The sequence below is a fragment of the Panthera tigris genome, chromosome B3, assembly GCF_018350195.1.
Source record: "Panthera tigris isolate Pti1 chromosome B3, P.tigris_Pti1_mat1.1, whole genome shotgun sequence".
Taxonomy (NCBI): Eukaryota; Metazoa; Chordata; class Mammalia; order Carnivora; family Felidae; genus Panthera; species Panthera tigris.
Window position 1 is genome coordinate 61,834,774 of NC_056665.1, and position 15,420 is coordinate 61,850,193.

At 39.1% G+C, this 15,420-nt stretch overlaps 1 protein-coding gene across 3 annotated transcripts in view; it reads left to right on the forward strand.

The window, feature by feature from the left end:
* Positions 1-15,420, forward strand: part of INO80 (INO80 complex ATPase subunit) — a 135,418-nt gene that overhangs the window by 104,330 nt on the left and 15,668 nt on the right. For all 3 annotated transcript variants that reach the window (XM_042989129.1, XM_042989128.1, XM_042989130.1), the window contains 2 exons: positions 6,584-6,678; positions 13,674-13,746. In XM_042989129.1, the coding sequence (XP_042845063.1) occupies positions 6,584-6,678; positions 13,674-13,746 (168 nt within the window). The remainder of the gene's footprint in view (positions 1-6,583; positions 6,679-13,673; positions 13,747-15,420) is intronic.

Sequence of the window (15,420 nt, forward strand, 5' to 3'; positions counted from 1 at the left end):
GTATGTGGTGTAATTGTTAAGTATTGTAACCCAGACAAATCTTGAACTGCACCAATACATTAAAATAGTGCAATACAGTATTAAATCCAGATAATCTATAGCTAATGATGACATTTAAGACACTAGGTTGTGTAACTTGCCCAGTCAGCAAGTACCTCCTAGAGGAGGATTCATCCTTAATAGATGTTCTATCATTTATGAGCTGGCTTCTCTTAGAAGTCCCAAATTACCTTTGGGAGCTGTGATTCTAAACATACTGGGAAGCTGGGTATTCTAAAGCTGCTCCATGGAATGAAAAGCAAATTGGGATCAAGCATTCTGATTACGTTTTAGGAATGATGGAAGGAAATGTGTCAGCTTACAACCACACTATGTTTATTCTGCTTCATTCATTCATTTCTTTTCCATGCTGACTATGAGCAAGGCATCGTGCTAGGCAGATGTGAATGTAAGTTAAATGTGATCTTTGATTTCGAGGAGTGTATCTAGTGGAGGATATATACCACATACAACACACACACACAACTACCAAGTGTACCCTGATACCAGTGGCCAAATTGAAGCATAAACGGAGCTGAAGATAGCAAAAGGGATACATTTATTTCTAACTGGGTCACTTGAAGAAGGGTTCACATAGATAGTGACATCTGAACTGAACTTAAATAGAATTTCAACCATCAGGGAGAAGGACATTCCAGACTAAGGAAGCCAGGTGTACAAAGGCACAGAGATGGGAAGGTACAAGACATTTGTGGGGACTAGCTCAGTGTGATTGGATCATGTGGTGTAGGAGAAAAGGGAGTAACACAAGTATTATGAAAGCAGATTATGGTGGGCCTATGTGTCCCTTGTGATTAGGTCTTGCTCCAAAAGACTCTTTGTATTAGATAAGGGAAGGATGGCTGCCATATTTCACTCATTTTGCAATTTGCTTGGACAATAGAGAGGTTGTAATAGACATTGAGATGAGCCTTACTTTTTGCTGGTGTTAGGCCCCAAAGATGGAAAGGGGCATGTTCAGAAAAATAAAGTTAGGCCAGGTCTGCAGGTTTGTGAATCATACCAAGTCTTTCCCCCAAATTGTTTTGGGAAAGTGAAATTTTGGTTTAAATGAACAGCAGAGGCAACTTTGAAATAGAAAAGACTCAGAATGGAAGATTCATGTTAGGGATATATAAACATTTGCCTTTAGTTTTTCAAATGCCCAGTTATCCTTTCTTTATGATGATAATGGATGGAGGTTATGGACAACATGTTTAAGAACCATATAGAGGCACCTGGGTGGCTCGGTTAAGCATCCAACTTTTTGTTTCAGCTCAGGTCATGATCACACGTTTCCTGGGATTAAACCCTGCATCAGGCTCTCTGCCAAGAGGCTCTCCCTCAAAAAAAATAAAAACTTAAAAAAAAAAAAAAAAAAAAGAACCTTACATGGCTTCTCCCTCACACACCACCACCACCTTTTTCCCCCGTACTGTTCCATGTGAGAAGCAGTACAGGGGTTAAGCCAGAGGCTCTGGCACCAATTAACTTGAGTTCCATTACCCACTGCCTGTGTAACTTTAGAGACTTAACATCTGTAAAATAGGAGGGACGATAATAACACCTACCTTAAAGGCTACTGTAGTGAGGATTAGATACGCAAAACCAGGTAAAATGTATAGCATAGTGATTGTCACTTAGTAAACGTTCGTTAAGTGCTAGCCATCATCATTACCACTACTGCTTCAGGATGAACCTAGTCCCTTTGTGATACATCTTTGGGTGTGTGAAAGTTTGCTTTTATTTAGTATACTTTAAAGGAGAGGTACTTGCTGAAGCTATTTTGAGTTATGCCGATACCTCCGCAGCTACTGTTTCATTTTCTTATTTAAAAAAAATTTTTTTAATGTTTATTTATTTTTGACAGAGAGAGAGAGAGACAGAGCATGAGGGGGGGAGGGGCAGAGAGAAAGGGAGATCCGAATCTGAAGCAGGCTCCAGGCTCTAAGCTGTCAGCACAGAGCCCGACACGGGGCTCAAACTCATGGACCATGAGATCATGACCTGAGCCGAAGTTGGACGCTCAACCGACTGAGCCACCCAGGTGCCCCTGTAGCCACTGTTTTAAATGTGGCTTTATAGATATGATCCAGAACTGACCTGTCTTCTCGATGTGTATTCTAAGAGTGGTTTTCAAATTGGTGGGGTCCGGTAGAGGACAGAATTCCTAGGTAGAGATGAAGCAGGTGGGGCCCTAGACTCCCCCTTCTTCATCAACCAGAATAATAATGCATTTTATCTATTTTAGATTAGGAGGTTTTCATATAAGATTTTGCTTGGAAAAAACAGTTCCAGGGTTTTTAAGATAGTATAGGATATGATCCACAACAGTGTTTCTCAAACTTAAATGTACTTACAAATAACATATTTAAAATTTTTTTTTAATGTTTATTTTTGAGAGAGAGAGACAGAGAGTGTGAGCAGGGGAAGGGCAGAGAGAGGGAGACACAGAATCCAAAGCAGGCTCCAGGCTCTGAGCTGTCAGCACAGAGCCTGATGTGGGGCTCAAACTCCCAAACCGCAAGATCATGGCTTAGGCCAAGGGTGGACGCTTAACCACCTGAGTCACCCAGGCTCCCCAGGTAATACATGTTAAAATACAAATTCTGATTCATTAGTTATAGGATGGATCTCTCAATTCTGCACTTTTTTAAAAGTTTATTTATTTTTGAGAGAGGTGGGGGAGACGGAGGGAGAGAGAATCCTAACCAGGCTCTGCGTAGTCAGCACAGAACTGGATGCAGGACTCAAACTCACAAACCATGAGATCATGACCTGAGCTGAAATTAAGAGGTTGGGTGCTTAACTGACTGAACCACCCAGGCGCCCCCCCTCAATTCTGCATTTTTTGTTTGTTTTTTAATGTTTATGTATTTATGGGGGGGGCGAGGTACAGAGAGATAAGAAAGAGAATCCCAAGCAGGCTGTGCACTCTGTGCACAGAGCCAGACACAGGACTTGATCCCACAAACGCAAGATCATGACCTGATCAGAAGAGTGGACACTTAACTGACTGAGCCACCCAGGCACCCCCCTCAATTCTGCATTTTTAACAAACTGCTGGTGTTTCCAAGTGCTGCTTCTCTGAGGACCATGCTGCAATAGCAAGATTCTAAGGGACCATGTTCTGCCTTCTTTTTGTAGTGGTGGTTCTCAGCTGCAGATACAGGTTATCTATTGCACTCATCTTTGGAGCTTTAAAACAAACAAACAAACAAACAAACAAAAAAACCACTCCGGGCCCTAGCCCAGACCTACAGAGTCTGAATTTCTGGGGTGGTTCCAGGCACATGTATTTTTAATCCTGGTTGAGAATCACTGCTCAAATACCAAAAGTACATCTTGTCCATAACCCCTTTGGCTTCTTCAATAATTTTTAAAAATAGTATCTGCTAGAATTGTATAGCTCTCGAGACTTCCTAAATGTTAAAAGCCATATTTTTTATTTTATTAGTTTAAGCAGTATTAGAATTTACTTTGGTTGGTAGTTAGTGATCCACAAGAATCCACTTGAGAGTACTAATGTTCATATTTGTTTATAAAGGAGGATACTAAATTATGAGACCTCTGGAAGAGAAAGAAGGTCTATATTTGGTTTCCCTTCTGTCTTTGCTTCTTTTAGTGGAACAAAAAGAATTGCTTTACAAGGCTCTAGGAAAGCTAATCATTCTGGTGGATCATTTTCTAAGTCTTTCCTAAATACCAAAAGGGACTTGAGTGAGAGATACCTTGGTGTATACAGAGTACCATGTATAAGGAAGGACTGGATAATGGTTGGTCTTTCTGTCCTGTAGCCCTCTTTAATGCACAGGAGTGCTAAGCATGACATAGTTCCTACAAACCACAACAGTCATCCAGCAAGTGGAAATCGGCCAGCAGTGGCCCTCAGACATGGGCATAAAGTACAGAGTTGGGGCATGACTGGGAATGTTTAAAATGAATCTTAGAAAACATTGTGATGGGAGTACGTAGGCGGCTCAGTTGATTGAGCATCTGACTCCTGATTTTGGCTTCGGTCATGATCCCAGGGTCATGGGATCCAGCCCCATGTCAGGCTCTACTTGGGGCCTGCTTGAGATCCTCTTTCTCTCTCTCTCCCTCTGCCCCTCTCCCCTGCTCGCATGCTGTCTGTCTGTCTCTCTCAAATTAAAAAAGAAAAAGAAGAAAACATTTTGATGTAGAGATTGTTAAATGGAAATAGATATATAGCGTACATATATATTTCTTGGACGTAGATTTTTTTTCAAGTAGGCTCTATGCTCAGCACAGAGCCCATTGTGGGACTTGAACTCACAACTGTGAGATAAAGACTTGAGCTGAGATCAAGAGTCGGTTGCTCAACTAACTGAGCCACTGTGGTGCCCTTGGAGGTAGATTTTTTTTAAATAAATTTTCAAAAGTGCTGGAGTTACTTATCAAACCATTTATTATTAGAATTTGTATTTCGATTTAACAAAATAGAATTCATTTTTATACTAAATCATTAGATGTTGTTAAGACCATAGAAAAACTGAACTAAGAATAGAAGTGGGCACAGGTCTTGAAATTAGTGGTTGGAAGAAATGAGGCATTTCTTTCCAGATTATGTATCTTTTCTAAACCACCTAGAATTTTAGACATCTAAAATGGCTTTGGTATAGCCAGAATTTTTGAATGAAGAAAATACTGAATTGCTTTTTTATCTCTGCCTTTATCTTTTAGCTGTTTTTCTGTGGTATAAGGATGTAGACATTCCTGTATTCTTCATTTAACTGCTTTTTCCATGTCCATTTACTTGTTTTGAAGCTGTTTACTGAAATCAGATCTAAACTCATCTAAGCCTTCTGAAATCCCACTGCTTCCCTGAGTGGGAGAGCAAAGGCTTAAAGCAGTAAACGGAAAAGATTCACTTTTTTTGCCTCAGTAACAAGCTCTGTCGTCAGTGTTGGTTTGAATATGGTCTAGGATTAATATCTCTGGTGTTGTGTTGACCTTGACACATAACTGATGTCAACAGCAAGATCTATAAGAATATTTCATTCATCAGTGCTCTCACTAATAAGGTTAGAAGTTCTGGTTCAGAAGGCAAGATTGCCTGTGCAGAAAGCCTACCTTGTGGTTAAAGTCCAACCTGTGGGATATATGTGTGTATAATCTAGTTATTTGGTTGTTCTGGATGGCAGCATCCCTGACTGTATTAGCTGCCAAGGTATAGTGAGCCTCTAAAGACTATCATCGTGCTCTCATTTTTTCATTTTTTCCTGAATCCCTCCTTATCTAAAACACCCGCTACTCTTCTGCCATTAATCCAGTTCCAACAGGGCCGTACCACTAAATATGAACTTGAAGCTCTTCTTTGACTGAATATGTTCTATCCCTCTTTGATTATCAAAGCCCTTGAAGAATCACTTGAGACAAAGAAATAGTAAAAATATATGCAAAGCACAATGAAGATATGTGCCTCAGTGAGCTTGTCTACTTTGTTGACCAGCCTCACCTCATAGGTACCATAGCCAGAGTCCTCTGCCAAGCCAATACGAAAAAGCCAAGGGTTTTTCGTATTCACTTGCTCTAAGAGTAGGCTACCACATTCACTACATGAACTGCACCCAACTGTAGCAACCTTGTGTGCTGCAGTACCCAGCCAGGTATGATATGAGCTACCTATGAGAATATTGAAATAAAAGAACATTTAACCATAGGAAAGTAATTAATACAGACATCTTCCAAATGTGGAAATAACTAGTCTTTTTCAGTAGGGAAAGTTACTTTAGAACTGATCATTGTTTCATGGTATTTCTTACAAATAAGCAGCTGTGTTGAGTTTCTGATAATGGTTCCTCTACAGATGGACTTTCTGAAGTGTAATCCATATTATTAGGGGTGAAGAAAGAGGAAATCAGTGCTCATTTGGCCATCATCTGTAAGAAGAATTGCAGCTTCTAAGAATGGCAATATGTTCTCTCCATTGCATCTCTTGAAGTTTCTTCTCTATTCTTAAAAGTTGTAATTCCTTTTCTAGATGATGTTAAGAACATTCTCTGCCATGGAAGGTTACCTTGTCTTCTGTTCACTCTGATGCTTAGGCCTCCCTTAACAATGATGCATGCTCTGCTGGGAGAAGGAAACTTAGGCTGTAAATTCAAGGATATTGGTCAGCAAGGATATGTTGGGGAGAAAAGCACTAGGGTGAGTGTTACTTATGGAAAGAAAACTGGATATTCTATAGCTGTGAGAAACATCTGGCTGCTGACTGAAAGGCCATTTTTGTTTGGAAATTGCATTTTGTTTTGTTTTCATGAAACCTACTGAAATCTGCAGGAACAAGATTAGTTTCCAAGTTGAAACTGAGATTGGCTATACTCTTCATGTTACCCTCAATTTTCACATATTGGCAATAAATTCATTTACAAATTAAATTCTTGTACTTTTAAGATTAGTCTCTCATTTTGGATATGATGACTTGCCCCCAGTATGGATGAGGTGGTAGGTAGGTAGATGTTGTGGGAATTAGAATACAGTAATTTGCCTCAGACTTACATGTTTTCACTCTGATTGGCAGGAATACATGGTTTACAAGAAGCATACCTACATGAGGCTTGATGGTTCCTCCAAGATCTCAGAGAGGCGGGACATGGTTGCTGATTTTCAGAACAGGTAATGTTAAGGGGAATTACAGAAATTCGCGTTTGATTTACCTCTAATGCTTAAGATGATGAGTGTAAAAGAAATGTCAGCATATCTCAGGTTGTTAAGCAGTTGTGTTCTGCCATTTTAAGAGGTAGCTAAATCTGTTTATAGTGGTTCAGATCTATATGTGCGGGAGAGAAAAAAATGAATACTCGATAATTCCTTTATTCACAATATACCTTTTTACCAAATCAGCACCCTTTTCTTTGGTCAATAAAAGAAATGATTTCTGAGTGTAAACCAAGATCCTCCTTTATGTGGAAAATGTATGTGTAGAAAGAAGTCCACAAGGCTATATTCTAAATGTTAACAATGGCTATCTCTGGATATTGACTTATAGTTGATTATTGGTTTGTTTTGCTTACCTCTTTTGTGTAAATTTAAAGAAAAATACCTTCCTTTTTCCTGCTTTCCCTCTAGCATTGTAGTAATACATAATACAGTGCAGTATGACAAATTGCAGTGATGTGCAATCTATTCAGCTGGCAGCTCTCAGTTACAGTACTTCTCCCACCTGATAATGAGCCTATGAAATTTCAAGTACTGCCTGCTGGATGCTGATGGCTTACAGAGCCATAATTATCCTAAGTGCAGGTTCTCATGTAATAAGCAGAGTCTGGTTACTGCTCCCTAAAAGCGAAGCTCCACTAGCTACTAATAGGCTGCTAAACTCCACCCTTATATTTTCTTCCCTAGACCTGGATAACTAAAGAATAGAGTAGATCTTAATGTGCTGCTGTAAATCACAACAGTTGTGCATTTCTGGGCTTTAATTGTTGTAGTCTATTAATATTTAACTTTTGAATTCTTGGGAAGAAAATTAGGCACATAGCCATTTGTATTTAGGTTACTATTTTTAATTTCTTTCATTTCACTTTTAAAGCATGGTTTACTTCAAATGTAAAACAATTTTGGGGTGTCTGGGTGGCTCTGTGCTGACAGCTCAGAGCCTGGAGCCTGCTTTGGCTTCTGTGTCTCCCTCTCTCTCTGCCCCTCCCCTGCTCATGCTCTGTCTCTCTCTCTCAAAAACAAAATAAACATTAAAAAAAGAATTTTTTTTTTAAATGTAAAACAACTTAGCATAAAACAAATTCATAGTTCAACATAGAGTGCCCTGTGATTGAAAATTTTGCTCCTTTATAATGAAGCACAGGTAAGATAAACCCTGTTTTGGTTTACAGTCTGTACTCAAGCCAGTAACTCCTAAGTTGAAATTATACATGTGAATTAAAGTGGCTGTTTGGCCGACAGTGGAGGGGAAGATCTGCTTTGGACCTATTTGAGTTTGTTACCTTGGAGCAACTGTGTGTGGCTGGCCTAACCTAGCTTCTTACCTAGCAGAAGCTATGGGCAGATTTTTAAATTGATTATTTGAGACATGTATATCCATAGTACAGCTGACTCTCAAATAACATGGGTTTTAACTCCATAGGTCCACTTATACATGGATTTTTTTGATAAATATGAAACACTACTGTAAATGTATTTTCTCTACCTTATGATTTTCTTAATAACATTTTCTTTTCTCTAGCTTACTTTATTAAGTAAGATTACAATATGTAATACACATAACATACAAAATGTGTATTAATCAACTGCTTATATTATCGGTAAGCTTCCAGTCCACAGTAGGCAATTCATAGTTAATTTTGGGGGGAGTCAAAAGTTATACCCAGATTTTTTACTGTGCCAGGAGGTTGGTGCCCCTAAACCCCCTGCATTGTTCAAGGGTCAACCGTAGTGCCTCTCAACCCCATCATATTGTTAATCATCCTGCCCTAGAAAAAATTTTGTGCCAGCTGATCTTCATCTTTTCTTGATTCTGAAATCAAATGAAACATATTTTACTTTGTTCTTGCCGACTCCAATGTAAAAGCTTCAACTCTTAGATATATCCCTCTAGTCTTTAATATGTATGTGGTTATATTCACATGTTTGATAACCATATTATAGATATGATTGTGTTTCCTGATTCCTTCCCCTTAACATTATATCATAAACATCTTTATGTATCATTTAAAAAATCTTTGTAATAAATTTCAATGACTAATATTTCATTACACTGGATATTTATACTGTATTTCTGTTGTTAAAATGTTGAGTGAGTATCTTTGTTTACAAAACTTTGTCATCATTTTAGTTTTCTTAATACAAATTCAAACAAGGGAAATTACTGACCGTAAGGGGATATGAACATTTAAGACTATGCTGATTGTTATATTGCCTTGTACAGAGTTGTGATTTAGAGTCCAACCAGAGCTGTAGTATGTTCACATGTAATGATTTGGTCTTCTGAGTTGTAGAGGTACAGCTCTTCTAGCGGACCCAGTGGACGTGAGATCCCAGACACCGTATATTTTATAGTGACCTTCTAGTGAAAAAAATCAGTAGATATATCTGATTTATTACTTCTAAAATCTTTTGTTGAACTTGTGGACAGTTGTTTTAGCACTCGCAGTATCGTGTGATAGTTTTGGAAACCTTAGCTCTAAAAGAAGGGTATTTTCACCATTAACTGTACTAGAGGTGCTTAATAAATACATGACTTTCTTTGGGGAACGTTCCTTGAATTTCCAGACCCTACAACTGTGAGTCAGTAGGAAGCAGTGAGTTTTATTTAGGTTCAACATTTGAGTAACCATCATTTTAACACCTGTATCTAATATTAGGCAAAATGAAACAAACAGACGAATGTGTCTTTCCCTGCCTACATTATGAGCTAGACAGATGACAGAGTTGGGATTGCAGCTAGAATATAATCTCCTGCTTCTTGTATATGGAGTCCGAACTATGCCAGTGCTATCAGAAGCTTATCAGACAGACCCCTTCAAATGGGAAAAAATTCTCAACTTGTAAATTTAAGTGGCTGAGGTAGCCCAATATAGAGAAAAAGACAGGTGTTTTTGAAAATGAAGAAGTCTGCCTTGCCAAATATTTTCATTATTATTAATGAAAAGACATCAAAAGAAAAAAAAAAAGTAGTTTCAGCTAGAGAGCCCTGTGGCTCAAAGGTCAGCCAGAGTAAACAAGAACTCCTATAAAAAGCCATTTACATTCCCTTCATACAAGATTTATTTATGAGGGATCCTTCCAGGAAAGAGTCTGACTGAGACTAAAGACTGTTTGGCCAGGATGTCCTGACTGGGCAACATTCAGAACATGTGATCAGTGCATGATCCTAGAAGCCATTCACAAGGTCTTTGCTCTGGAGTGCCTTGGCCTTTGCTTCCCTTCCTCCTACCCCATGACATTTAGCAAATAGATCCCCCCCCATTATCTGATCACTTGGGGTGACCCTTTGGAAAATATGAGAAAAAGTGAGTGTAGCATCAAGTTTTCTTGGTGAGAGTGTTGTAGACTTCCAGTGTTGTCTTTCATTCTGGTTCTTTTTTCATTCAGCAAGTCTTCACTGCAGTCAGTCAGGCTACATACCCAGCACTGTTTGGGTATTCTGGTGCAGAGTAGCCTCAATGGGTCATTAAATGAGAATAAGAGTGAGACCTGAGCATATCTTTGCTACATGATTTCATAGGGTCCTTCACAGACCACCCAAAAGCCTGGTCTCAAAGGCATGTTCCAACAGAAACCCTGAGTTGAAATTCTTTTTCAGCCCCCTAGAGGGCACCCAAACTATCATGATGCTTCAGGGATTCTGTTTTCTTCTGTTTAGTCAAAGTCCCCAAAACATTAATTCACATTATCAATACTAGATTTGTTAAGTTGAAAAGAACTACTCAGCAGTTTGATTTAGGTGTTTTTGTTTATAAATGATCCAATACTGTTATCCAGAATGAACAATAATTTAACAACCCAAGGTTTCCATAATCCTTATTTTTCCATTACTGTGTGATAAAATGATATTGAATACAGCCAAAAAGTTACCATCTGCCTTATCATTAAAAGGCATCTTCTGTTTTCTTTTTTTGAGGTGTCTTTTCCGTATATAGTTAATATCCCCAAAAAAAGTGTCTTCTAGCATTATATTTCTAAGTTTTGCTGCTGACTTATTTTTACCTACATTTCCTTCACTGTTTTTCTATACATGGTCCTTGTTTATAAATCATTACCATATCTGGGGAATTATCTCTCTGGCTGTCCAGACTATGGAAATGACCCGTCTTTCTGTCTCTACCCTTTCTTTTTTCTTTTTTTTTTTTTTTTTTAATGTTTGTTTATTTTTGAGAGAGAGAGCAAGCAGGGAGGGACAGAGGAGAGAGAGAATCCCAAGCAGGCTCCTTGCTGTCAGCACAGAGCCCAACATGGTGCTTGAGCTCATGAGCTGTGAGATCATGACCTGAGCCAAAATCAAAAGTCAGGACGCTTAACTGACTAAGCCACCCAGGTACCCCTTTGCCTCTGCCCTTCCTTATATTGCAGTTCCCAGTTGCTTTCTACCTCCCTCCCTGTCTCATCCCTCTTCCTCTGCTCGCTCCCCTTGCTCAAGTCTGGACTTGTTTAGGAATAACCAAAAGAGTCCTAGCTGTTGGGTGCTTCTATCAGCTCTCACAAGGGTGTTGGAGAGAACCTTCTGACCCCTGCTTCTGTATCCACCAAAGCAGGAGAGAGAAGTATGTGGAAGAGCAATCCTCTCAGGGCCAGAGGTGGGAAGGACTTTTCTGTAGAGATTAGTACAGCCCTGGAAAGCTCTATCAGTTTTTATTTGCAGCCTCATGGTTATTTTCCTGTGGGCTGTAAGGTGTCAAGCTTCCATTTGTATCATCTCATATCTGTAAGAAAATATGTTTGCAAACTAGCGTGTGCCTTTTAAGTTTTTGATTTGCCCTATATGTGTTAACTATAAAAGAGAACTTCTGGGACACCTAGGTGCCTCAGTTGGTTAAGCATCTGACTTCAGCTCAGGTCATGATCTTGCAGGTTGTGGGTTCAGACTCCATGTTGGGCTCTGTGCTGACAGCTCGGAGCCTAGAGTCTGCTTCAGATTCTGTGTCTCCCTCTGTCTCTGCCCCTCCCCCACGCTCACTTGCTCTCTCTCTCTCTCTCTGTTTCTCAAAAATAACATTAAAAAAAATTTTAAAGAGGACTTTTATAAATTAAATAAATAAAACTATGAAATAATTAACTTGATAACATAATTCAAGGATAAACTAGTAGAACATTAGTGAGAGTATAGAACTTTTGGAATCCTGCCTTATAACAGGCCTGCAGACATACTTTATTATTATGCCTGCCTCTAGGAACCTTGTATTTACCTAAATACAAATAGTGGACAGATTTCTACTAGGACCAGCACAGCTTAGTGATTAACAAGGAGGCTTATTTCAGAATAGTTCCTTCACTGATACTCATGTTTACTGTTGATATGTCATCACTTAGTCACTTCAGCTATATTCAGAGCATCCTCATTTTATAGTCCAGGAAACAGACCTTCAGCAGTTAAATGACTTTACCAAGAAAAAAGAGCCCTTGAGAACATCCTGGTATCACTGTTTGCTTTTTGTTTTTTGTTGTTGTTGTTGTTTTTTTTTTTTTTTTTTTTTGAAGCAACAGAATAAAAATTCATTTTATGTTGGAATTTAGTACCTCTATGCCATATCTGAAATTTGAGTCATCTGCTCTTCAGACTGAGCCAGCCAGGCACCCCTATATTACAATATTTTTAATCTGTTCTGTTCCTTTATTTCTTTAATGCGGTCTGATCCACCAAACTGATTTCATGACCAGTAATAGGTGTGACCTGCGATTTGAATAACACTTGGTATAAATGAATTTCTAGTTGCACTCTTCATTTTAGTCATGAAGAAAAGGGATTAGCAGCTTGATTTGAAGGACTGGAAAGTTCGCTTACCAGTATAATGCCGTCCTTTTCCCTCAGAAATTTTCTAGAAAATAACTTCGTATGGCAGGAACATGAAAATGCAAGATAATCTTAAAATATATGCAAGAATTGGGTTCAAACTGAGCCCCTAATTGTATGTGCCTACAGAGATAAATCTTGTAGTCCAAGCCTGCTCCCTGTGATCTGGCACAGTCCTTGGTCCTAGAAGGTATTCAGTAAATATTTGTTGCCTGAGTGACAGTGGCACCTATTGGTTTATTTGTAATTCTGGGTTTCTTTAAAAGGATGAAGGAGGGGCACCTGGGTGGCTCAGTCGGTTAAGTGTCCGGCTTCGGCTCAGGTCATGATCTCACGGTCAGTGGGTTCGAGCCCCGCGTCAGACTCTGTGCTGACAGCTCAGAGCCTGGAGCCTGTTTCAGATTCTGTGTCTCCCTCTCTCTGTGACCCTCCCCCATTCATGCTCTGTCTCTCTCTGTCTCAAAAATAAACACTTTGAAAAATAAAATAAAATAAAAGGATGAAGGATGTAAAGAAAAACTGAGGCAACTACATCTGATGATTTCTGTGTAAGGGCTATGTTGCCATTCATTAAAAAGTACTTTAATTCTAGCCTGTCTTCATAGATCAATCATAAATTCAGCTTAATACAGAGAAGGCATGACCTGGGTCTTAGTCCTGACCTCAGGTCATTTTTCTGGGACTGACTTTATTCATCTGAAAGTGAGTGCTTTGGGAATTATAATCATTAGTTCCCAAATTACTGGAAGTCATGATTCTCTGGGGAAGCACCAGGGAATGTTGATTTATTTGTCCCCTCTGTATGAACTAAGAATGGTTTTACTTATTTAAAACACGATTATTACATGACTACTTCCATGATAACTTGTATGTCTGTTATATTTGTTACATCTTTATAAGTATATTGCCTATCATTATTAGTGGGCAGCAGAAGTATATCTGCAGATTGGAAGATGACAACCTCGTTTGATTTTTATGTTAGAGCACCTTGATACAATGTGTCAAGAAATGTGGGTCAGGCATCAGGTGTAGGTAACGCTTTCTAGCCCTAGATACTGGTCTGTATTCAGAAATCCCTGTCTTTTGTCACATGCCATTTTTCTTTTTCAGTTTTCCCTTTTAACCTGTCTTCTTCCCTTTTCTGCAGGAATGACATCTTTGTGTTCCTGCTGAGCACTCGAGCTGGAGGACTGGGTATCAATCTCACTGCTGCAGATACAGTAAGTAACGAGAGCACAATATATCAGACAGCAGGTTGTCTACTATAAATATGTTGTTCAGTTGGTGCTATTCTTTGCTTTGTGTCACACTTTTTCTTTGCCTCATTATGTTAAAAGAGAGTTGCGTTTTGCCTAGAACTAGGACATTTTAGCTTTCCTTCTGGACTTTTCTCTCCATTCTCTTTTCTTACACATTCATTCAACAGATATTTAGTGAATGCAACTATGTGTCCAATACTGTCCTAAACACTTAGAGTATATCAGTGAATAAACAGTAAAAAAAAAAAATCTGTCAATCCAGCCAAATTGTTTTAGAAACTATAGCAGCAAATCAGAAATGATTATTTTGTTACTCTTATGCATTGATTCCACCATGGGAAAAACTCATACTTTTGTATCCCAAACTTTAAAAGAGGGTTGGAAAGCAATGAAATTGGTAATTTAAAAAATAAGGACATTCTATCAAATTATCTATCCTTTCATTTCCAGTCTCTTTGGAAGAATACTTCAGTGACTGAAAAGGAAAAAAGCTTTGGGGCGCCTGGGTAGGTCAGTTGGTTGAGCATCCGACTTTGGCTCAGGTCATGATCTCACGGTTTGTGAGTTTGAGCCCTGCATCAGGCTCTGTGCTGACAGCTCAGAGCCTGGAGCCTGCTTCAAATTCTGTGTCTCCCTCTCTCTCTGCTCCTCCCCCAACTTGTGCTCTGACTCTCTCTCAAAAATAGATAAAATGTAAATAAATGAATAAAAAGGAAAAGAGCATTCATTTTGAATCTCAGAATTATTCCCAGGATTCAAATATATATATATCTACATATATGTTTTTTTAATTTTCACTTATTTATTTTTTGTGAATGAGAGAAAGAGAGTACAAGTATGGGGGAGGGCCAGAGAGAGAGGAGAGAGAATCCCAAGCAGACTCTTCTATCAGCGCAGAGCCTGACGTGGGGCTTGATCTTACGAACTATGAGATTGTGACCTAAGCCAAAATCAGGAGTCAGACACTTAACTGACTGAGCCATCCAGGCACCCCCAAACAAATTTTAAAACACTTTCAGTAACCCTGAGACATAAAAATGCATAAATGGGAAATTGTTTTGTAGAAGGCATGACTATAAAAATGTCATTTTATGTGGCTGTGATGCCTCTATGTGAAATACAGAGCATGAAAATTCCCAGGAATAGAAGGAAGATGCAAACCCTAGAGAGTCCTGGAGAAATGAGGTGTGTGGGGGAAGAGGCTTGAATAGACTCCTAAGTTGTAGAACTAGAAGCAGAGCCTGTGTTTCCTAGTCTCCATTCCTAGGCTCTGTCTGCTTTCTCCTTATTAACTATTATACCGTAAAACTGCCTGGCCTCAAGAATGAAAAACAGATTCTGTAACAACACTAAGTAGAATATCAACCATAGGACTCAACTGTACCATCCTTGGCATGTAAACCTTAGCCATTTTACCAAGTTTGGACAAGGCTCCAGGACCAGAGGACCACTGAAAGCCTCGTAGGGTAGATGCTGTATCTAATATGCACATCATCAGCCTCAGTTTTCCTAAAGGAAGGCTGTCGATGGTGGTAGGTGTGTTCTTATGGGTTCTCTGAGGTGGTGGCTCACGTGTGTCATATCAGATAGCAGAAATTTGGCTTTCTCTTTACTCCTTGGTTTTCTGCTCTACCT